General features: G+C 37.6%; 1 protein-coding gene across 1 annotated transcript in view; it reads right to left on the bottom strand.

Moving 5' to 3' along the window:
• Nucleotides 1-23,654, bottom strand: part of LOC113671260 (uncharacterized) — a 69,597-nt gene that overhangs the window by 10,226 nt on the left and 35,717 nt on the right. The window contains exons 27-43 of the mRNA XM_089186405.1: nt 22,668-22,973; nt 20,841-21,161; nt 19,839-19,906; nt 19,030-19,258; nt 17,659-17,979; nt 16,429-16,743; nt 14,942-15,256; nt 13,646-13,960; nt 12,082-12,396; nt 10,842-11,156; nt 9,288-9,602; nt 7,730-8,044; nt 6,226-6,540; nt 5,478-5,786; nt 4,692-4,991; nt 3,998-4,288; nt 3,107-3,397 (exon numbers count right to left, since the gene is read on the bottom strand). Coding sequence (XP_089042531.1) covers nt 3,107-3,397; nt 3,998-4,288; nt 4,692-4,991; nt 5,478-5,786; nt 6,226-6,540; nt 7,730-8,044; nt 9,288-9,602; nt 10,842-11,156; nt 12,082-12,396; nt 13,646-13,960; nt 14,942-15,256; nt 16,429-16,743; nt 17,659-17,979; nt 19,030-19,258; nt 19,839-19,906; nt 20,841-21,161; nt 22,668-22,973 — 4,956 coding nt within the window. The remainder of the gene's footprint in view (nt 1-3,106; nt 3,398-3,997; nt 4,289-4,691; nt 4,992-5,477; nt 5,787-6,225; nt 6,541-7,729; nt 8,045-9,287; nt 9,603-10,841; nt 11,157-12,081; nt 12,397-13,645; nt 13,961-14,941; nt 15,257-16,428; nt 16,744-17,658; nt 17,980-19,029; nt 19,259-19,838; nt 19,907-20,840; nt 21,162-22,667; nt 22,974-23,654) is intronic.

The following is a 23,654-nucleotide window of genomic DNA, read 5'->3' as shown; positions in this document are numbered from 1 at the left end:
AAATAGTAGACAAGTGATTACAAGGTGAAAAGAAAACGTATTACGTTATAGCAGATGCTGGAGGCTTTGCATCTCTTCTGAGAAATATTTAACAAAAAGCAAATTTTTCTAGCAATACATTTGCCTTGTTATTGAGTGAAATTTCATGGTGACCCCGAGGCAGGCAAAAAGTAAATATCACGATGCAAACAAAAAAAAAAACAAAATAAGGTAAAAGAAGATGACCTTTTTCCTTTCTTCCTTTTTTTTTTTCCCCAAACATCAAGTACAAGTTAACATTTACACTTTCATTGATCGGCCATTGTACACGCATAATTAATGTTCATACCTAAATCGGAAACCTTTTTGATTCAAGTCATATCTCTGCACTATTTAAGATTAAGCGAGTGGCTCTCGTGCAAGTAATTTCATATCACTTAAATGATTTTGCCACTTTAAAGCATAGTCATTGCGAAAATTCATTTCTACCCTCAACCATCCCTTTATTGCTTCCAAAATTATCTGATAAACAGACATAGTTTGAAGCTACACTGGTTTGCAGATTTAATGAATGTAACCGAAGAAGTTACAATTCATAGACCCAACGTTTCGACACTCCTGTCTAGTGCCTTCATCAGGGGTGATCTAAACGCTGCAACAAGAGGTCCTTTTATATGATCACTAATTAGCGGCCTTTTTTTTCTGACGAGGTGTAAATAGGCGTCAGAAAGCAGACCGCCATCGTCACGATTTAAAGGAGCGTGGGCGGGAGTTAATGTGCCAAACCTCCAAACAAAGGCGCTGGTGGTAACGCCGATTAGTGGTGATAATTTTAGAATTATCCCACCCAATTGTATGGTTGGTTAGGCAAGTATGCTCCGATAAAGCTGAATTTTCCTTTTTGCAAAGAAAAACCGCTTTTTGGTGCTCTTTTAACCGTGTACCAAACTGGCGTTTGGTCTGTCCGATGTACTCGTTGTCACAGTCATTGCAAGGAATAGAATAAATGGCGTCGGTTCGTTGTTCTTTCGTGACAGGATCCTTAGGTTTGGCGGAAATATGCCCCAAAGTCTGAAAAGGTTTTTGAGCAACTTTAACGTTGTGGCTATTCAAAATTCTCTTGATGGGTTCAGTAACACCCTGTATGTAAGGAATAACAGCAAAACCAGTCGCTGGTTCCCTTTCATCAAGAGCGTTACTATTTGTAACTGGTTTTTGGCAGTTACGGAGAAAAGTTTTTGTATAGCCATTTGCCTTTAGGACATTGGAAACATATTTCCTCTCCTCAGCCTTCGAATCGAGTGATGATGGTAGACAATCAGCCCTCCTAGGTAAAGTTTTGGCTGCAGACTTCTTATGGCAAATAGGATGGTGAGAATCGAAAGCGAGGTATTTGTCGGTGTGGGTGGGTTTACGGTAGACACTTGTCTCTAAATTACCCTGAACCCCTCTGGACATATTTAAGTCAAGAAAGGGCAAATGTCTATCCTTTTCACGTTCAAGGGTGAATTGGATCGACGGCTCTACTGAATTCAAATGCGACAAGAGGCGCTCCGCTTCATTTCCGGATACCGCAGAAATAACATCATCGACATATCGTTTCCAGAAAAAGGGTTTAACCGGTGAAGTGGCTAAGGCCCTTTGTTCCACGTCTTCCATTACCATGTTAGCAATGACAGCAGAAACAGGCGAACCCATAGCTGTGCCAAAAACTTGCTGATAGTATGTGCCGTTATATGTAAATTGCGTGGTTTTGAGGCAAAAAGACAGCAGATGAATAATATCCTCCACAGGCAAAGAAGTTCTTTGTCCTGGGGAAGCATCTTCTCTGAGTCTTTCCTCCGCAACCTTAACGGCACGATCAACCGGGATTTTAGTGAAGAGCGAAACAATGTCGAAAGATACTAATTCTTCACAAGCGTCAAGAGTTTCATCTCTTATGAAATCCGTAAATTCGCAGGAATTTTTGACAGTGTAATCAGTATTCCCAACAACAGGCGACAAAATTCTCGCAAGATAACCAGAAATTGCATAAGTCGGAGAATTAACAAAAGAGACAATGGGTCTCAAAGGAATTCCCGGTTTATGAATTTTAGGTAAGCCATAAAAACGTGGACATAAGCCGTCACTACTGTGTACGTAGAGTCACTAATTCTGCCAGCTTTTTTCAAATCAAGCAACATTTTGTTTAACTTTCTTTGAGTTTTACTGGTAGGATCAGATTTTAAGACAGCATACGTACTCTTGTCATTGAGCAGAGACAAAGCTTTGTCGTGATATTGCTGTTTGTCCATAACCACAACACAATTACCCTTGTCAGCAGATATTACGAGCCTGTCCGGATCCTTTTTGAGAGTTATAAGCGCATTGAAAACATCCTTTTGAATGTTTTTGGGAGGAGGTTTAGCACGCCTGAGTATGCTACTTACTTCTGCTCTTACCAAATGCCTACGATCGTCGTCGAGTTGAGAGATACTCTCCTCAACAGCGGCGACAATTTCGGCGGTCGGTATTTTGCGAGGAGCAATAGCAAACCTTAGACCCTTCTCTAAACCACTCCGTTCCAGCGCGGATAATTCCTTGGAGGAAAGGTTCATGACCCATTTATCTTTCAGAGATGAGCCTGAATTAACAGGAGACCTCTTACCGAGCAAGTGACGGAGTTTTCTGTCATGTTTCTCTCTCTGTTTGGTAAACGTCTGCAGTTCTTTCGAATTGCAAAACTCCTCGACCCAGGAAGTTTCGGAGTTATTAATCAAAGCAGAGAGTTCACTGAGTGAACGAGAGAATAACGTACGCAACCGCAGATTTATCTGATAAAAATAGCACGAACGTAAAAAAAAAAAGAAGAAAAGTGATCAACCCAAATAATGGTGTACACAACTTTTAAAAATGATCCCACGCACAAATCAGACAAGTAATCCACTTGTCTAGTGCCGTTCTTTATTCATTTCTGAAGAAAATAGCTGCCTCACAGCCGTCTTGAATGGCTAAAAGACCAACTGACCAACTAACGAGACGATTCCTTCTTAATGTGTAATTCAGTTCATTGCTTTATATCGTTGTGACCTGACAGATTTACGCTTATCTAAATTACCACTTGAAACCATTTAAATTGCTTCCTTACCCTCGGTTGTAGCAGATTTAGGACTACTTGCTGGACCCCTTCCCTTCACGGTTGCAGCCAGAACTCGGATTGTGTATTCAGTAGATTGCTTGAGTCCTCCAACAACCACTTCGCTAACATTTCCTAATACTTTGTGTTCTGATATTTTTCCTTCACCGGAATAATTGTAAAGTATGACGTACTCCGTTATAATACCATGCTGGAAATCTTTAGGAACCGGCTTCCACGTCACTTCGATTCTACTGCTATCTATTGTCGTTACGGTGACTGATTGGGGAGGTTTCTCAGGTTCTGCAACAAATAACAGTTTTAAATCACCGGTTATTATTCCTAGTTTTGAAACATATCCAGAGTTGTGGGTTATTTTCATACAGTAAATCAAAATAGTGGCAAAAAGATCAAATCCCCACGAAAAAGAAAAGGAAAACATCGCTTTGTTTCCATCAAACGTAGCTGAGATTGTCAATGAAGTTTACTTTTGAAGAAAAAGGGACTTCATGTGATTCCACAGAATTCGAAGGAATTGCGGAATAACTGTGAGGGCAGATTATCCTTTTTTGTCCAGTGTCCCACACTTAAGTATGTAATTCTGAGTTTCCACCAAAACGATAGGGCTAAATAATAGCAGAGAGCTTAAGATTAGGGAACCAACTACAAATTGGTTGACTATGGATACACCGTCTAGGTCAGCAGTCCTTGAAAAAAAAAGACAAAAAAAACAAAAAAAAAAAACAAAAAAAACATAAAACAAAAAACAAATAACAAAAACAAAAAAAGGAAAGAAAATTGATAACCTATGAACAAAAGATCGATCACACAAATCAGACAGACCAATTGACACATCGTAGTTACTAGTCTTTTTTTGGGCTTTTGGGCTCCTATGTTACTTACTGTCTTGGTCTGTTTGCCTTTGGATAAGTGGACTTTCTGGTCCATCCCCTTTACTTGTAGCTGCTATAACCTTGATGTCGTAGTACGTGTACTTGGTAAGTCCTGTTAACTCAACAGATTTGGACGTGACTTCCCTTGATTCGTAACTACTCCCTACTGACCCTTTGTACATGACAGTATACCGAATAATTACACCGTGCTGTTCGTCTTTCGGAACCTCATCCCATTCAACTCTAATGCTGGTCGAACTGGTAACATCACCTTGTAAATTCTGAGGAACTCCAGTCGGCTCTAATCAAAGAAGAAGAAATATAAAGAATGATTAATTCAAATTAAGTACACATGTGGACCTACCCTTCTTTGAGCTGTTGCATATATAATACATATTTTCACCATGAGATTAAAAGAAGATCAGCAGGACATGATAAAGTGACTGAGCGAGCGAGGGAGCGAGGGAGTGAGCGAGTGAGTGAGTGAGTGAGTGAGTGAGTGAGTGAGTGAGTGAGGGAGGGTGGGAGGGAGGGAGGGAGGGAGGGAGGGAGGGAGGGAGGGAGGGAGGGAGGGAGGGAGTGAGTGAGTGAGTGAATGAATGAATGGATGTATAAAAAAAAAAAAAAAAGGTGGGGGCGGACGCACTGTTCTTAAAATTCTTTTTCTGTGTTTAGATTGAGGAAATAAAGGAATTTCCACTTACTGTCTTCGTTTGTTCGGACTTTGATGGGTTTACTTGCTGGTCCACTCCCTACACGTGTAGCAGCTGAAACCTTGATGTCGTAAAATGTGTACTTAGTAAGACTCTCTAATTCGTAAAACTTTCCGGTTATCGTTGTAATTAGTTCGAACTCGTGGGTGAGATTTGTCGTGTTCTTGTACATGATAGTATAGTATTTGATATCACCGTGCTGTTTGTCCTCCGGCACCTCATTCCATGCAACTCTAATGCTGGTCGAACTGGTGTTATAACCAGTTATATTCTGAGGAGGTGCACCGGGCCCTAAGCAAAGACGGAAAATGTAATAGTAAATGCTTCTGATAGATTTATAGCGATAGAACTAAAAGCATGTTCACCTCTAGAAATACAGGTCACGAAAAACAGATTTTATCGAAATTTCTTAACAAAGAAGCCAGTTTTTTGCTTTTGGTCCCACGCGACAGAAAGATCATTCCACAGACCTGCTTGAAAGATGTCACAGGAAAGCCTGTCCAGTACATTTGATCGCCAAACAACGGTCCGTATAAGTGACTTCAGAAATATTTTGTGGAAACTGGACAATAAGAGTTTGGCTAGATGCGAAATCGTCGCCAAACAGCTCTGTTATTCGTGATGTTTTTTGTTATTAATTCACTTTATCGCTGACCCGTTTTATTAAGTAAGTGGACCCGATCGCGTTGGTGATGGCAAACATTCTAATCATTAGCAGAAATCTATATCGCGTGAGTTTACTTTCAAAGGTCGCATAATTGTTAAATACGAACTTACTGTCTTCGTTTGTTCTAAACGTTTGTGGGTGGCTGTAAATCCCGTCTCCTTTGATTGTGGACGCCAAAACACTGATGTTATAATGCATATCCTTTGTTAGGCCGGTCAGGTTTACCTGCCTTGTCGGAGCCTTAACTATTGTCGAATTAATAGGCCCAGCAGATCCAGCTTCTGGTATTGCCTGATAGCTCACGTTGTAACTAATAATGATACCATTCTGTAGCTCCAGAGAAACATTATCCCACATGACAAGAATGCTTGTTGATGTCGTACTGTTTACATCAACATTCTGAGGAGCACCACTGGGCTCTGAAAACAAGATAAAAAAAAATGCTGATTTCTATTTTCAAAATGTGATATCACTAGAATGATGCTGAGTACATAGAGAAGATATCTCATGATCACGTGAGGATACGCATTTTACCTTCAGGATTGACATTAAATAAATTTGTATTTACAAGCGGGCATGTGATGTTTTGTTTCTCATACAGCTATTGATGGGATATTTAGATGAAAGGGCTACAATGACCGGTCGACAACCCCCTCTACTCAACACCATGGAACCTAAAATGTGTCACCATTTTGTAACACTTGGCAACATCAACATGAGGGAGATGGGGATGTGTAAATGAAAGTTATAAAAATACAGTTGGTTTAGCTCAAATAGAAAAAGCCAGGAAAGTATCCCTAGAACTCATTATTAGCTAACGCTATTGAATTCAGAAAAATAAAGTTAGTCATAACTTACTGTCTTGTAGTGTTTGCTTGACCTCGGCAACACTTAATGGACCATCTCCGATTGCAGTAAAAGCTAACACTCTAATGCGGTAGTTTGTAAACTCATTCAGTCTCTCTAACGGCAGTGTTATTCCGGTATCCTGACTCTCAATGGTAATATTAACGACTTTTGTGACGTTATTTCCGTTTGGTAATGCTCGATAAATTACTTTGTATCCCTTGATGATTCCATTTCGATCCTCAACCTTGACGGGAGTCCACGTTACTTTCATACTTGTAGATGTCACATCAACTAATGTGACTTTTTCTGGTGGACCACTTGGCTCTGCAGACAAAGGAATCTTGTCAGAAAATCACGCACTTTTTTTGACTTTCTTAAGAAAGATACACAGTGTATCAGCAACCTAAGCAGAAAACAGTCGGCAGCCTCTTCATATCAGAGATTGCACATGCGTCAACGTGCTGGGTACATCTTATATCATTGTTTTAATATTGTCATTGTAACCAATCGAAGAAAAGAAGAGACCGTCTGAAATATTTGTTACTTCAAATACAACTCCCTAGAGGTCTGCACACTACAAGGGCCCGATATGCGACGAGCCAATTTTCGATCAAATGCTGATGCAATCTCGCTCTTGAGCCTCCAGGCTTTTTCACAAGGAAGGAAGGAAGGGTTTTTTAAAATTTGCGTTGAAACCTGTGTCCTAATAATTATTTTTCATTTTGATTGTACCATAAGATAAGAATACAGGAAATAATGTTGATTTTATTTTCCTTCTTTTCCCTTGTAATTTACATTTCTCTTTTAAGTACGTATTAAATATGTTCAGAGAATAACGCAAATGTGAGTACCTTTGACAACGTAGCTTTTAACTTTAAAACGATAGGAAGTGGAAATATACAGTTAACAACCAAAACAAGCATCGAACCAAACCCGACAAAAGCAAAAGTAAATGTAAAGAAAACTGATCACGTTCCTTCAACCATGGCCAGAGTCGGAGCTGAACCAATTTACACGAGTCAAGACGAACCACAAGAGAAATTTGTAGTGTATTTTGAAAACCCTGAGGGACTTGGGGAAGGTGTTGCGGATTTACAAGCACAATGGGCACAAAAACAAAAATAAAAACAACACAAAACAAAACAAAACACTAATCAAAACACCATGCCTTGTTCACCGTATTCAAAAGTCTACCAGAAAAAATTCTTAAGGAGCGATGTTTTACATCTTTAAATAAACTAATGAGAGGACATAAACCTTCTGCGTTACGATACAATTTTACCTTTCATGAAATTAAAGAAAATAAAAAGTACATAGCAAAATATCAAGCATGTAAAACATTTTACCACACAAAAACGTTTTCTATGAAATAATGTAATAAAAGCAAATTGTCGCACATATAAATCGAAGTTTTTAAATAAAATGAAGAAAGCCGTCAATATAATGTGTATACAGGCCGCAGCAGTGTATTTCAATGTAACGTCACTAGCATAGATGCCAAACAAAAACTTACCGTCTTCCAGTGTTTTCTTAACCTCGGCAACACTTAACGGACCATCTCCGATTGCAGTAAATGCTAACACTCTAATGCTGTAGTTTGTAAACTCATTCAGTCTCTCTAACAACAGTGTTTTTTCGGTATCCTGACTCTCAATGGTAATATTGACGACTTTTGTGTCGTTATTTCCGTTTGGTAATGCTCGATAAATTACTTTGTATCCCTTGATGATTCCATTTCGATCCTCAACCTTGACGGGACTCCATGTTACCTTAATACTTGTAGATTTCACATCACCTAATGTGACTTGTTCTGGTGGACCACTTGGCTCTGCGGACAAAGGAATATTGTCATAAGTCACGCACTTTTCTTGAGTTTTACAAGAAAAATATACAGTATATCAGTAACCTTAGCAAAACACCGTCGGCAACCTCTTCATATTAAAGATTGCACATACGTCACCGTGCTGGGCACATTTTATATTATTGTCTTAGTATTGTCATTGTAACCACTCGAAGTAAAGAGGAGACCGTCTGAAATATTTGTTACTCCAAATAACACTCGCCAGAGGTCTGCACACTCCAAGGGCCCTATGAGCGACGAGCCAATATTCGATCAAATGCTGATGCAATCTCGCTTTGGAGTCCCCATCCTTTTTTGTGCGGCAACATAGACATAGAGTTCTGTTTGGAAGGGTTTTTTTTAATTTGCGTTGAAACCTATGTCCTTATAATTATTTTTCATTATGATTGTACCATAAGATAAGAATACAGGGAAAAATGTTGATTTCATTTCTTTCTTTTCCCTTGTAATTTACATTTTTCTTTAAGTATGTATCAGATATGTTCGAAGTATAACGCAAATGTGAGTACGTTTGGCGACGTAGCTTTTACCTTTAAATCGATAAGAAGTAGAAATGTAGAGATAACCTAAACAAGCATCGAACCAAACCCGACAAAAGCAAAAGTAAATGGAAAGAAAACTGATCACGTTCCCTCAACGATGGCCAGAGTCGGAGCTAAACCAGTTTACACAAGTCAAGACGAGCCACGAGAGTCGTTTGTGGTGTATTTTGCAAACCCTTAAGGGCTTGGGGAAGGTGTAACGGACTTGCATGACACCACAACATAATGCATACGGTGGTCCAAGAAGGAAGACACAATAGGCACAAAAACAAAAATTAAAACAAAATAAAGTAAAACAAGAACAATAATCAAAACACACCATGCCTTGTTCGTCGTGCACAGATGTTTACTAATAAGAATTCTTGAGGAGCGATGTTTTATATTTTTAAGTAAACTTGAGAGGACATATACCTACTGCGTTACGAAACGATTTTACCTTTCATGAAATTAAAGAAAATAAAAAGGACATGGCAAAATATCAAGCATGTAAAACATTTTACCACACAAAAACGTCTGTCTATGAAATAAAGTAATAAAGGCAACTCGTCGCAAATATAAATCGAAGTTTTTAAATAAAATGAAAAAAGTCGTCAATAGAATGTGTCTACAGGCAGCGGTAGTGTATTTCAATGTAACGTCACTAGCATAGACGCCAAACAAAAACTTACCGTCTTCCAGTGTTTGCTTAACCTCGGCAACACTTAACGGACCATCTCCGATTGCAGTAAATGCTAACACTCTAATGCTGTAGTTTGTAAACTCATTCAGTCTCTCTAACAACAGTGTTTTTTCGGTATCCTGACTCTCAATGGTAATATTGACGACTTCTGTGTCGTTATTTCCGTTTGGTAATGCTCGATAAATTACTTTGTATCCCTTGATGATTCCATTTCGATCCTCAACCTTGACGGGACTCCATGTTACCTTAATACTTGTAGATTTCACATCACCTAATGTGACTTGTTCTGGTGGACCACTTGGCTCTGCGGACAAAGGAATATTGTCATAAAGTCACGCACTTTTCTTGAGTTTTACAAGAAAAATATACAGTATATCAGTAACCTCAGCAGAACACCGTCGGCAGCCTCTTCATATTAAAGATTGCACATGCGTCAACGTGCTGGGTACATCTTATATCATTGTTGAGTATTATCATTGTAATCAATCGAAGTAAAGAAGAGAACGTCTGAAATATTTGTTACTTCAAATACCACTCGCCAGAGGTCTGCACACTCGAAGAAACCTATAAGCGACGAGCCAATTTTCGATCAAATGCTGATGCATTCTCACTTTGGAGCCCCCATCCTTTTTGTGCGGCAACATAGACATAGAGTTCTGTTTGGAGGAGGTTTTTTAAATTTGCGTTGAAACCTGTGTCCTAATAATTATTTTTCATTATGATTGTACCATAAGATAAGAATACAGGAAAAAAAGGTTGATTTCATTTCTTTCTTTTCCCTTGTAATTTACATTTTTCTTTAAGTATGTATCAGATATGTTCGAAGTATAACGCAAATGTGAGTCCGTTTGGCGACGTAGCTTTTAAATCGATAAGAAGTAGAGATGTAGAGATAACAACCTAAACAAGCATGGAACCAAACCCGATAAAAGCAAAAGTAAATGCAAAGAAAACTGATCACCATCCTTCAACCATGGCCAGAGTTGGAGCTGAACCAGTTTTCACTAGTCAAGACGAGCCACGAGAGTCGTTTGCGGTGTATTTTGCAAACCCTGAAGGGCTTGGGGAAGGTGTAACAGACTTACATGACACCATAACATAATGCATACGGTGGTCCAAGAAGGAAGGCACAATAGACACAAAAACAAAAATAAAAACAAAACAAAATAAAACAAAAACAATAATCAAAACACACCATGCCTCGTTCGTCGTGCACAGATGTTTACTAATAAGAATTCCTGAGGAGTGATGTTTTAGATCTTTAGATAAACTTGAGAGGACATATACCTACTGCGTTACGATACGATTTTACCTTTCATGAAATTAAAGAAATAAAAAGTACATGGCAAAATATCAAGCATGCAAAAAATTTTACCACACAAAAACGTCTGTCTATGAAATAATGTAATAAAGGCAAATTGTCGCACATATAAATCGAAGTTTTTAACAAAAATGAAGAAAGCCGTCAATATAATGTGTATACAGGCAGCGGCAGTGTATTTCAATGTTACGTCAGTAGCATAGACGCCAAACAAAAACTTACCGTCTTCCAGTGTTTGCTTAACCTCGGCAACACTTAACGGACCATCTCCGATTGCAGTAAATGCTAACACTCTAATGCTGTAGTTTGTAAACTCATTCAGTCTCTCTAACAACAGTGTTTTTTCGGTATCCTGACTCTCAATGGTAATATTGACGACTTCTGTGTCGTTATTTCCGTTTGGTAATGCTCGATAAATTACTTTGTATCCCTTGATGATTCCATTTCGATCCTCAACCTTGACGGGACTCCATGTTACTTTAATACTTGTAGAGGTCACATCACCTAATGTGACTTGTTCTGGTGGACCACTTGGCTCTGCGGACAAAGGAATATTCTCATAAAGTCACGCACTTTTCTTGAGTTTTGCAAGAAAAATATACAGTATATCAGTAACCTAAGCAGAAGACAGTATACAGCCTCTTCATACTAAAGATTGCACATGCGTCAACGTGCTGGGCACATTTTATATCATTGTTTTAGTATTGTCAATGTAACCAATCGAAGTAAAGAAGACCGTCTGACATATTTGTTACTTCTAATACCACTCGCCAGAGGTCTGCACACCTAAACAAGCATCGAATAAAACCCGACAAAAGCAAAAGTAAATGCAAAGAAAACTGATCACGTTCCTTCAACCATGGCCAGAGTCGGAGCTGCACCGGTTTACACGAGTCAAGACGAGCCACGAGAGAAATTTGTGGTGTATTTTGAAAACCCTGAGGGGCTTGGGGAAGGTGTTACGGACTTACACGACACCATAACATAATGCCTACGGTCGTCCAAGCAGGAAAGCACAATAGACACAAAAACAAAAATAAAAACAAAACAAAATAAAACAAAAACAATAATCAAAACAAAACAAAATAAAACAAAAACAATAATCAAAACACACCATGCCTCGTTCGTCGTGCACAGATGTTTACTAATAAGAATTCCTAAGGAGCGATGTTTTATATCTTTAAATAAACTTGAGAGGACATATACCTACTGCGTTACGATACGATTTTACCTTTCATGAAATTAAAGAAATAAAAAGTACATGGCAAAATATCAAGCATGTAAAAAATTTTACCACACAAAAACGTCTGTCTATGAAATAATGTAATAAAGGCAAATTGTCGCACATATAAATCGAAGTTTTTAAATAAAATGAAGAAAGCCGTCAATATAATGTGTATACAGGCAGCGGCAGTGTATTTCAATGTAACGTCAGTAGCATAGACGCCAAACAAAAACTTACCGTCTTCCAGTGTTTGCTTAACCTCGGCAACACTTGACGGACCATCTCCGATTGCAGTAAATGCTAACACTCTAATGCTGTAGTTTGTAAACTCATTCAGTCTCTCTAACAACAGTGTTTTTTCGGTATCCTGACTCTCAATGGTAATATTGACGACTTCTGTGTCGTTATTTCCGTTTGGTAATGCTCGATAAATTACTTTGTATCCCTTGATAATTCCATTTCGATCCTCAACCTTGACGGGACTCCATGTTACTTTAATACTTGTAGAGGTCACATCACCTAATGTGACTTGTTCTGGTGGACCACTTGGCTCTGCGGACAAAGGAATATTCTCATAAAGTCACGCACTTTTCTTGAGTTTTACAATAAAAATATACAGTATATCAGTAACCTAAGCAGAAGACAGTATACAGCCTCTTCATACTAGAGATTGCACATGCGTCAACGTGCTGGGCACATTTTATATCGTTGTTTTAGTATTGTCAATGTAACCAATCGAAGTAAAGAAGAGACCGTCTGACATATTTGTTACTTCTAATACCACTCGCCAGAGGTCTGCACACTCCAAGGGCCCTATAAGCGACGAGCCAATTCTCGATCAAAAGCTGATGCAATCTCGCTTTGGAGCCCCCGTCCTTTTTTGTTCGGCAACATTGACATAGAGTTCTGTTTGGAAGGGTTTTTTTTCTAATTTGCGTTGAAACCTATGTCCTAATAACTATTTTTCATTTTGATTGCAGAACAAGATAAGAATGCAGGGAAAAAAATGCTGATTTCATTTTCCTTCCTTTCCCTTGACATTTACATTTTTCTTTTAAGTATGTATTAGATATGTTCAGAGAATAACGCAAATGTGAGTACGTTTGGCGACAGTGCTTCTACCTTTAAATCGATAAGTGGAAATGTAGAGATAACAACCTAAACAAGCATCGAACCAAACCCGACAAAAGCAAAAGTAAATGCAAAGAAAACTGATCACGTTCCTTCAACCATGGCCAGAGTCGGAGCTGAACCAGTTTATACGAGTCAAGACGAGCCACGAGAGACGTTTCTGGTGTATTTTGAAAACCCTGAGGGGCTTGGGGAAGGTGTTACGGACTTACACGACACCATAACATAATGCCTACGGTCGTCCAAGCAGGAAGGCACAATAGACACAAAAACAAAAATAAAAACAAAACAAAATAAAACAAAAACAATAATCAAAACACACCATGCCTCGTTCGTCATGCACAGATGTTTACTAATAAGAATTCCTGAGGAGCGATGTTTTATATCTTTAGATAAACTTGAGAGGACATATACCTACTGCGTTACGATACGATTTTACCTTTCATGAAATTAAAGAAATAAAAAGTACATGGCAAAATATCAAGCATGCAAAAAATTTTACCACACAAAAACGTCTGTCTATGAAGTAATGTAATAAAGGCAAATTGTCGCACATATAAATCGAAGTTTTTAACAAAAATGAAGAAAGCCGTCAATATAATGTGTATACAGGCAGCGGCAGTGTATTTCAATGTAACGTCAGTAGCATAGACGCCAAACAAAAACTTACCGTCTTCCAGTGTTTGCTTAACCTCGGCAACACTTAACGGACCATCTCCGATTGCAGTAAATGCTAACACTCTAATGCTGTAGTTTGTAAACTCATTCAGTCTCTCTAACAACAGTGTTTTTTCGGTATCCTGACTCTCAATGGTAATATTGACGACTTCTGTGTCGTTATTTCCGTTTGGTAATGCTCGATAAATTACTTTGTATCCCTTGATGATTCCATTTCGATCCTCAACCTTGACGGGACTCCATGTTACTTTAATACTTGTAGATGTCACATCACTTAATGTGACTTGTTCTGGTGGACCACTTGGCTCTGCGGACAAAGGAATATTGTCATAAAGTCACGCACTTTTTTTGAGTTTTACAAGAAAAATATACAGTATATCAGTAACCTTAGCAAAACACCGTCGGCAGCCTCTTCATATTAAAGATTGCACATGCGTCAACGTGCTGGGCACATTTTATATTATTGTCTTGGTATTGTCATTGTAACCAATCGAAGTAAAGAGGAGACCGTCTGAAATATTTGTTACTTCAAATACCACTCGTTAGAGGTCTGCACACTCCAAGGGCCCGATAAGCGACGAGGCAATTTTCGATCAAATGCTGATGCAATCTCGCTTTGGAGCCCCCATCCTTTTTTGATCGGCCACATGGACAAAGAGTTCTGTTTGGAAAGGATTTTTAAATTTGCCTTGAAACCTGTGTCTTAATAATGTTTATTCATTTTGATTGTACCATAAGATAAGAATACAGGAAAAAATCTTGATTTCATTTTCCTTCTATTCCCTTGAATTTACATTTTTCTTTAAGTATGTATTAGATATGTTCAGAGAATAACGCAAATGTGAGCACGTTTGGCGACGGTGCTTCCACCTTTAAATCGATAAGAAGAGGAAATGTAGAGATAACAACCTAAACAAGCATCGAAAAAAACCTGACAAAAGCAAAAGTAAATGCAAAGAAAACTGATCAACTAATAAGAATTCCTGAGGAGCGATGTTTTATATCTTTAGATAAACTTGAGAGGACATATACCTACTGCGTTACGATACGATTTTACCTTTCATGAAATTAAAGAAATAAAAAGTACATGGCAAAATATCAAGCATGGAAAACATTTTACCACACAAAAACGTCTGTCTATGAAGTAATGTAATAAAGGCAAATTGTCGCACATATAAATCGAAGTTTTTAAATAAAATGAAGAAAGCCGTCAATATAATGCGTATACAGGCCGCAGCAGTATATTTCAATGTAACGTCAGTAGCATAGACGCCAAACAAAAACTTACCATCTTCCAGTGTTTGCTTAACCTCGGCAACACTTAACGGACCATCTCCGATTGCAGTAAATGCTAACACTCTAATGCTGTAGTTTGTAAACTCATTCAGTCTCTCTAACAACAGTGTTTTTTCGGTATCCTGACTCTCAATGGTAATATTGACGACTTCTGTGTCGTTATTTCCGTTTGGTAATGCTCGATAAATTACTTTGTATCCCTTGATGATTCCATTTCGATCCTCAACCTTGACGGGACTCCATGTTACTTTAATACTTGTAGATGTCACATCACCGAATGTGATTTGTTCTGGTGCGCCACTTGGCTCTGCGGACAAAGGAATATTGTCATAAAGTCACGCACTTTTTTTGACTTTCTTTAGAAAGTTATACATTGTATCAGCAATGTAGGCAGAAAACAGTCAGCAACCTCCCCATATTAAATATTGCACATGCGTCAATGCGCTGGGTGCATTTTATATCACAGTTCAAATATTTTCCTTGTAACCAATCAAGTAGAAAGAAGACAGTCTTTGAAATATTTGTAACTTCAAATACCATTCGCCAGAGGTCTGCACACTCCAAGGGCCTGAGAGGGTTTGTTTGAGTTTACGTTGAAACTTGTATCCTAATAACTATTTTTCATTTCGATTGTAGCATGCGATCAGGAGACAGGAAATTGTTCTTCTTATTTTGTTTATTTTCCCTTATCATTTACATTACTCTCAGTTCAAAGTATGTATAAGATATGTTCGGAATAAAACGGAAATGCGCAAAAGTTTGACGACGTAGCTTTTACTTTTAAATCGATAAGTAGTCGAAAAGTAAAGTTAAGACCCTAAACAAGCATCGAACCAAGCCCGACAAAAATAAAAGTACATGCGAAAACCGATCACGTTCCTTCAACGATGGCCAGAGTCGGAACTGAACCAGTTTACACGAGTCGAAACGAACCACAAGAGACGTTTGTAGTGTATTTTGTAAACCCTGAGGGATTTGAGGAAGGTGTTACGGACTTACACGACACCATAACTTAGTGCCTACGGTCTTCCCAGAAGGAAAGGGATAGTAGGCACGAAAACAAACAAACAAACAAACAAAACAAAAACAAAAACAAAAACAAAATCAAACAAAATAGAAATTCAATATAACAAAACACCATGCCACGTTCGTCGTGTTCAAAAGTCTAGTCAGAATTCTTGAGGAGCGATGTTTTATATCTTTAGATAAACTTGAGGGGGCATAAACCTTCTGCGTTCCGACACAATTTTATCAGTCATGAGAGTAAAGTTAATAAAAAGTACAAGGCAAAATATAAAAGATGTAAAAAAATCTAACCAAAAAATTATGTCTGTGATAATGGAACAAAGGAAAATTGTTGCAGATATAAAGCAATATTTTTAAATAAAATAAAGAAAGCCTTCAACATGATGTTTTTACAGGCAGCAACAGAGTATTTCTATGTAACGTTAATAGCATAGATGCCAAACATAAACTTACTGTCTTCCAGTGTTTGCTTAATCTCAGCAACACTTAATGGACCATCTCCGACTGCAGTAAATGCTAACACTCTGATGCTGTAGTTTGTAAACTCATTCAGTTCCCCTATCGTCAGTGATTGTTTTTCATCCTGATCCTCAATGGTGACATTGACAATCTTTGTCTTGTTTTTTCCATTTTGCAAGGCTTTATATATAACTTTATAGCCTTTGATGATTCCATTTCGTTCTTGTAAGGGGACTGGGCTCCAGCTGACGTTAATACTTTTTGAGGATACCACAGTAACTGCGACAGCTTGTGGTGGTTCACTGGGTTCTAAAGGTAAAATCACGATGTCATCAGAGTGGCTATGAATAAAAAAACTCAGAAAAAAAGAATTATGAAGAGGTGAGAGGTCGAGACCACTGAACTAACTTAATCAAAAGCAGGTCATATTTCATATTTGTGGTCTAAAACACCAATTACCCGCTGCAAATTGGGCGAAATGGATGGAGCCTTACCTCTCAAGCGGGAAGTAGCAATATCGATCCTAGGTGGTTGCAGGTTTTTATTGTTATTATAGTCTGTCTGTGTCCTTTTCATGTACTTTACATTTTCAATCCCCTTTTTCAAAATTGTGTTTTCATAGTTTTCTGGGAACTTCATCATTTATTACATCTACAATGAGTTGCCGAGGAGCCTTTTCTTTTACATTTACATTCCACAAAAAAAAAAAAAAATTAGTTGGAGAATGCGGCCAAATGCTTGATTTCAGAGTCAACTATACACTGAATAATTCGTATCGCTTACAGACAGTGACGTTAAACATTTTCTAAAAGTAGAAGAAAACCAAAATAGAAAAAGAAAAACCGAAAATTATTTGGCTTTCGTAAGGGCATTTCTCCCGGCTCAAAAAGAAAATTGACAACTGGAAGATTTAACACGGCCGATTTGGCCGTGCGACTGAGCAGTTTCTTCTTTCAGGAGGGAAAAAGAAAATAACTGTGAATTAAAAACTACGCTTGTTGTATGTTTTAGTGATGATTCATCGTTATTTTTTTTTTATCTTGAGCCTTAGCCCACCCACTAAACAAGTTTCTTTAGTAATACTGCTATTACAAATTGTAAGTAGAATTATTTTTGAGTATGATTGGGCAGTCGGTTAATTACTAGTCTCCTATACCTCACTAATTCATCGCTATACAGTACCACTCATGACACAGAAAAGAAAAAAAAATTGATTTAACTTACCGGCTTCCAGAGTTTGCTTAAACTGGGCAACACTTAATGGACCATCTCCGACTGCAGTAAATGCTAACACTCTGATGCTGTAGTTTGTAAACTCGTTCAGTCCCTCTAGCTTCAGAGTTTGTTCCCCGTCCTGATCCTGATTCTCTATAGAGATATTGCGGAACTTTGTAACGTTGTTTCCGTTTGGTAATGCTCGATAAATTACTTTGTATCCCTTGATGATTCCATTTCGATCCTCGGACTTGACAGGAGTCCATGTTACTTTAATACTCGTAGATGTCACATCACCTAATGTGACTTGTTCTGGTGCGCCACTTGGCTCTGCGGACAAAGGAATATTGTCATAAAGTCACGCATTTTTTTCATTTTCGTAAGAATCATATGGTGTTTCAGCAACCTGAGCAAATAAACAGTCATCAGATTCTTCGTATTAAATATTTCACATGCGTCACTGTGGTGGGTACATTTTATATCACAGTTCAAGTATTGTCATTTTAACCAACCGGAATAAAAGAGAGACCGTCTTAGAAATATTTGTAACTTCAAATACCACCCGCCAGAGTTCTGCACTTTATAAGGGCCTGATAAGTAATGAGCCAATTTTCTAACAAATGCTGATGCAATCTCGTTCTTGAGCCCTGATGCTTTTTTGGTTCGCTACATAGACAAAGAGTTCTGTCAGAGAGGGTTTGTTTGAGATAAAACTTGTGTCCCACGATTATTTCTACTTTGATAGTGCCATCCGATCAGAAAGGAAGAATTGTATTTTATCACAAATGGCAGTTATGTCGCTGTCTGACCGACAAATTTACCGCTGTCGTTAAGACACAACGCTGCTCGCGTCAACGCGTCACGCAATGGTCACACTGAAAAAAATCGTTTTATTAATTTTGCTGTCGATATTATTGGGCGAAACTTACGCTGCCAAAATAAAAGGGACCCAATCGTTGTGAAAGTGAAACTATATCTGAATACAATTGGCACGTAAGCCTTAAATTAAACTTCTGCGCCAGAAACCTTATAATTTTAACATCCCTTTCAAACAATACATGTAATGATAATTGAGCTGAGAGGAGTGCAATTTGGCCAGAAATCATACGCCCCTTCGCCCCCTTTCTCTCAGTTTTGAGAATGGCGTTTACCTTTTTATATTGAGTATACGCTATGCATGTTCAACCATAAAAGAAAAGTAGCAATAAAAGAAAAACAAGGCTACGAGCAGTCCATAGACAATAATTCACGCTAGGTTGTACAGCAAATGAAGATTGTCTTAGATTGTACCAAAAATAATAATAATAATAAAAAAATCAAAACAAAAAAAATAATTAAATAAATAAAAGTTATAAAAAATATATGTATAGTAACACTTACTATCCTGGTTGGTAGTATTTTCCATCAAAGCGCTTAACTTACTGACACCTTTGCTGTTAAACGCCTGCATGGCAAACTCGTATGTAGTGTGTTCATTTAGTGGTTCCACCAAAAGGGATGTCGCTCCGGGTTCATCAATAGTTTTATTTTCCCAAGGTGGAGTGCTTTTAGCCCGGTGCAAAACGTAATAGCCTAAGATGGCACCTCTAGCTTTGTCTTTACTCAGCATCTGGGTTGTAAAGTTAACAAAACTTTAAATCGATGACCACAACTTCTCAGTACGTGCAATGGTTAAGATAGTGCATTATAACAGTAAAAACCTTTAGATTAAAGGCTTAGTTTTTTTTCATTTCTATCTTCCTATTTTTTTTATTAAAAGTTACATTAATTTTACAAACACATTCCGAGTCCCGTGAGTTTTTGTGTCAGTTCATGCGATTTCAAAGACCTTAGCCATATATACACTGTAGGCGCGTGGTCTTATGACATGTATTTTCAGTAATTTAAAGAGTTCCCGTTGTTTGATTGCTTTACCCGCATACAGACTATAATGCAGCACAGAATATGCAAATGTAAATGTACTTTACATGCAGCTTAACGATGCAATCAAAGAGGAAGTACCGAATTCAACATATTATATTTAACGTTTAATGCAAAATTTTGTAGTATTTAATGTTTGTCTTGACAAAAAAGTAATGTGAACAAGTAACTCAGGTTTGAAACTCTTCCTTTCTTAATGAAAAACGACTCATAAGTATTCTAGGCATAGAAACATTCATTTGAGGTTACATGCAATATCTGGTAATTACCTGCCAGGAAACATTCACAGCAGTTGAGTTTAGAACAGTCACAACAAAAGTTGGAGCCTCGCTTGGCACTGCAATAAGGAATTAAATATTTTGTTTTCCATGAATATATGTCGAAGTGTAGCAAAAAACGATAACAGCACTAAAAGAAATGTTTTACAGGCGTTCAATTAACTCTCACGGAACTTCTTTTGATCTTCTTCAAGAGAGTCACAGATAGCCTGAATTGGAATGGAATTAGTGATTCAAAACAACACAAGCAATATTTGTTATATCAAAACAGACATAACATTACGTAATATTTATATTCATTGCATCCGTTTTCAAATCACCAGTGATCCTTGCAATTCAATTAGCTTGATTGGTACAATTTATTCACTAATAGCACCTTTTTATGCTCTAAATCGCATACTTTTTTCCTCAGCCAATGAAACGGCCTTACAAAAACACAACAACCAATCAGATTTCAAGGCTCGTTTAAAGAAGCCAATCAAATTGCAGTAAAATGAAAGACAACTTCTGCAACTTTTTACAAACCAGCTAATGCTGGACCAATGGACAGATTAACTAATCCTGTATATGAGCGACTGAATTTGCGATTCCAAAATAGATGTACAGTAATAAAATAGTAACTAAATTTCACGTTGTAAAAATTTGGTTTGAAGTCACACTTGTGATTCCAAATCAAACTCGCGCTGCGCGCTTGTTCGATTTTGAAATCACGCATATGATTTTAGACCAACGAAACTGCACGACAATTGGTACAATAACCATTACAAATCAGCTCACTTCAGAAGAGAATCAGTTAATATCAGATGATTAACAGAAACAAATACAGGGTACAACATAGAAAAAAATATATAACTTGTAAAGTAACTTCTACAAATTTTCCAATACTACAGTGTAAGGTCCAATCCCCTGCCATGTTCTTGTGGTAAATGTGTGGCTTTTATTCATAGCTCTTTTTGTACAAATTAAAAAAAAAGGAGAGAGTAAGCAGCATACCTTCTTCGTCTGTGGTAACATTCAGAATAGGGCTGTTGTTACTGCTGCCAATTTTGTTTGTCGCGAACACCCTAATATTGTACGTTGTCCAAGGAAAAAGACCTAAAAGAGAGGCAGTTGTGGGGGAACTCGAAACCACACAGGCACTGCTCGAAAGTGATCCTTGACAAACAGTATCATTAAAGATCTGATTATCTTCACTGATCTCCACTATGTAGTTCTTAATGGCACTATTTCCATAAAAACCAGCTTTCCAAGAGATATTCACCACCCGAGAGCCTTTAAAATCAACCTTCAATGTATGTGGTGGGTCTGGTACCACTGTGGAATTAAACAACACTTCAGTATTCATCTCACCACTCAGATAGATGAAGAGTTTTATAAATGTTATACATTGGACAAGTTCTACGTTAATGATACTAGACAAATGAGCTCATCTCCTCTGACTAATTATTTGGATAAAACCACGTTGTATGATTATCTTTCCCATAGAACTGCAGAAATGGATACCCAATCATACTCTCAGATGGAAAGAGGTGCTGGTCTTGGTCAATGACCAACAGTAAGCCATGAGTGGAAGCTGACCATTTTCATCTTAAATCCAATAAAACAACAGCCCTCAGTAGTCTCCTTCTCAGCCGCTGTTTGGTCTTGTTAGGCAATGTACTCTCTCTCCCACCAACATGTTGTGTGACAAGACCAAACAATGACTTTGAAGTAGACTGTCCAAGCAGTGGCAGTCTTAATTGCCACAGACAGTTGAAAATGAACAAAAAACAAAAAAAAAATCAATAAACTGGCAGCAAATGTGGCTTAGTTGAGGACCTGAGTTGGGCCAACACAAAGAAAGCCATAATGTGTACATTACTTGGTGTAACTATGGTTAAAAGGTATAAAAAAGAGACTTGTATACAGATATAGTTCATGTATAGCTGCAGTTATTAATATTTTTTGTTTCTTTCCAAGTCAGGTTAATTTAACTCTTAAAAAATTAGATCATAGATCACATTATAGTTACTGATGTGACACTGTGTGTGAGATGTGCTGTTGCTTGTCCACGTTTTTTTGGTTTTTCTCTGTTTACTGGCAGAATTGACCTTCTTTTTTTTCTTAAGGGGGGGGGGGGGGTAGAAAGAAGGGAAAAGAACCCTTTCAGAAGTTTAGGCTGTCCTTTATCCCTCTAACCAGTAAGAGTGATTGTAATCTAATTCCTCCATATAATTTTATTATCCCTTAATCACACAATAAGGTAACAAGAATAAGGGAAAGAAGAAGCTTTCATTCATTAGGGAAATTCTCCTTGTCAGTGCCAATAGAAAATGTATGGAGAACAGTATGGAGAATGTACATACTGATCTTAAAGTGTAAAGGGTTAAAGACAGTTGAGCTTGGAGCTGAATTTCCTCCTTGATAAGTTTTAAAAATAAAAAAAAAAAAAGAAAATGGAACCAGTTTCAAAATAAGTCAACAAAGTTAATGAAGAAATGAAGAAGCCATTCACCGTTGAACTCCCAGGAGTGATTAACATGTTACTTCTCCCTATAATAACCATAATTATGTAATCCAGCAAGCAGGTAATGAGAATACTCAAACTTATTGGGGAAAAGTTGTTATCTTGATCTAAAACCAAATTCTCCCAGTTACTTTACAAGGAAATGTGTAGCAGCCAGAGGGAAGAATTAACAATCAGATCATGGGAGTTAACTGGACTCTAAACAACCACCCTAAAGAGAGGAGAATCTGCATAAAATACTGTACACAGTGATGAGATCAAATAATAGTACAAAATATCATAATTTATAATATACATCATTGAGAAAGACATACCTTGTATAAGAACTGAAGTTATATCTGAGGAATTGCCGACAGCATTTGTGACAAAGCAGGTGTAATTTCCCTCATCATCCCTTGTACTTGATGAAATTAAAAGTTGTGATTGACTTTCAGTGAATTCTGTAATATTCACCAATCCATTAGCAATTCCACTATCATTCCTAGCTATCACACTTCCATCTTTAATCCATTGTACCTCCGACACTGGTGGCGAAGCATCATACTGGCACATCAGGTAGATCTGTTTGTTTATTTCAACATACTTTTTTTCACTGCCACTGATTTTGACATCTGCTCTAACTGTAATCATAAGGATTGTTCAAGTTAGTCACCACAAAATGTGAACACTATTTGAAATATTTCTTTGAATTATGTCATATATTATTGAACAATTTATTGTGTAGTATCCTTATGTATTTCTAATTATTGCTTGTAAATGTATATTGATGAGCCCACAAGGAAAAACACCAAATCAAACCACGCTTTAGGTTAACTACCTATATCATCCAAATGTTTTATCTAAAATGCATCTCATATAATGCAACAAAAGCAAAGCAAATTGAGAAGTGGTTTGTGACCAGTCTTGCACTTTGCTTGCATCAGATTGGCTCATGAGACATCAATTTGTCACACAAAATTTCAAAACATTTCAAAGTGAAATTTTAGTTTAGGTCCTTGTTCTCAAATCCTTGTGTTAACAAATGACATGCCCAAAACAAAAGGTTATGTGGTTAAGGTGACAGAATGGCAATACAACCTCTGTTGAGTACATGTGCACTTAAAACCTGCAATAACTCTTTAACTCCCAACATCTGTTTCTTAATTCTCCCTTCTGGCTGCAACACAGTTCTTTGTAAATTACATGTGGTTGCAAGAATTTGGTTTTAGATAAAGATAAAAACTTCTGCCAATAAGTATTAGTTTTCTCTTATAAACTTATTTGTTGAATAACATATTCATACTGAAGGGAGAAGTAACATG

Source organism: Pocillopora damicornis, chromosome 11, assembly GCF_964200805.1.
Source record: "Pocillopora damicornis chromosome 11, jaPocDami1.2, whole genome shotgun sequence".
Classification (NCBI taxonomy): Eukaryota; Metazoa; Cnidaria; class Anthozoa; order Scleractinia; family Pocilloporidae; genus Pocillopora; species Pocillopora damicornis.
The sequence above is the reverse complement of the archived record's forward strand: the minus strand, read 5'-3'. Positions and strand labels throughout refer to the sequence as shown.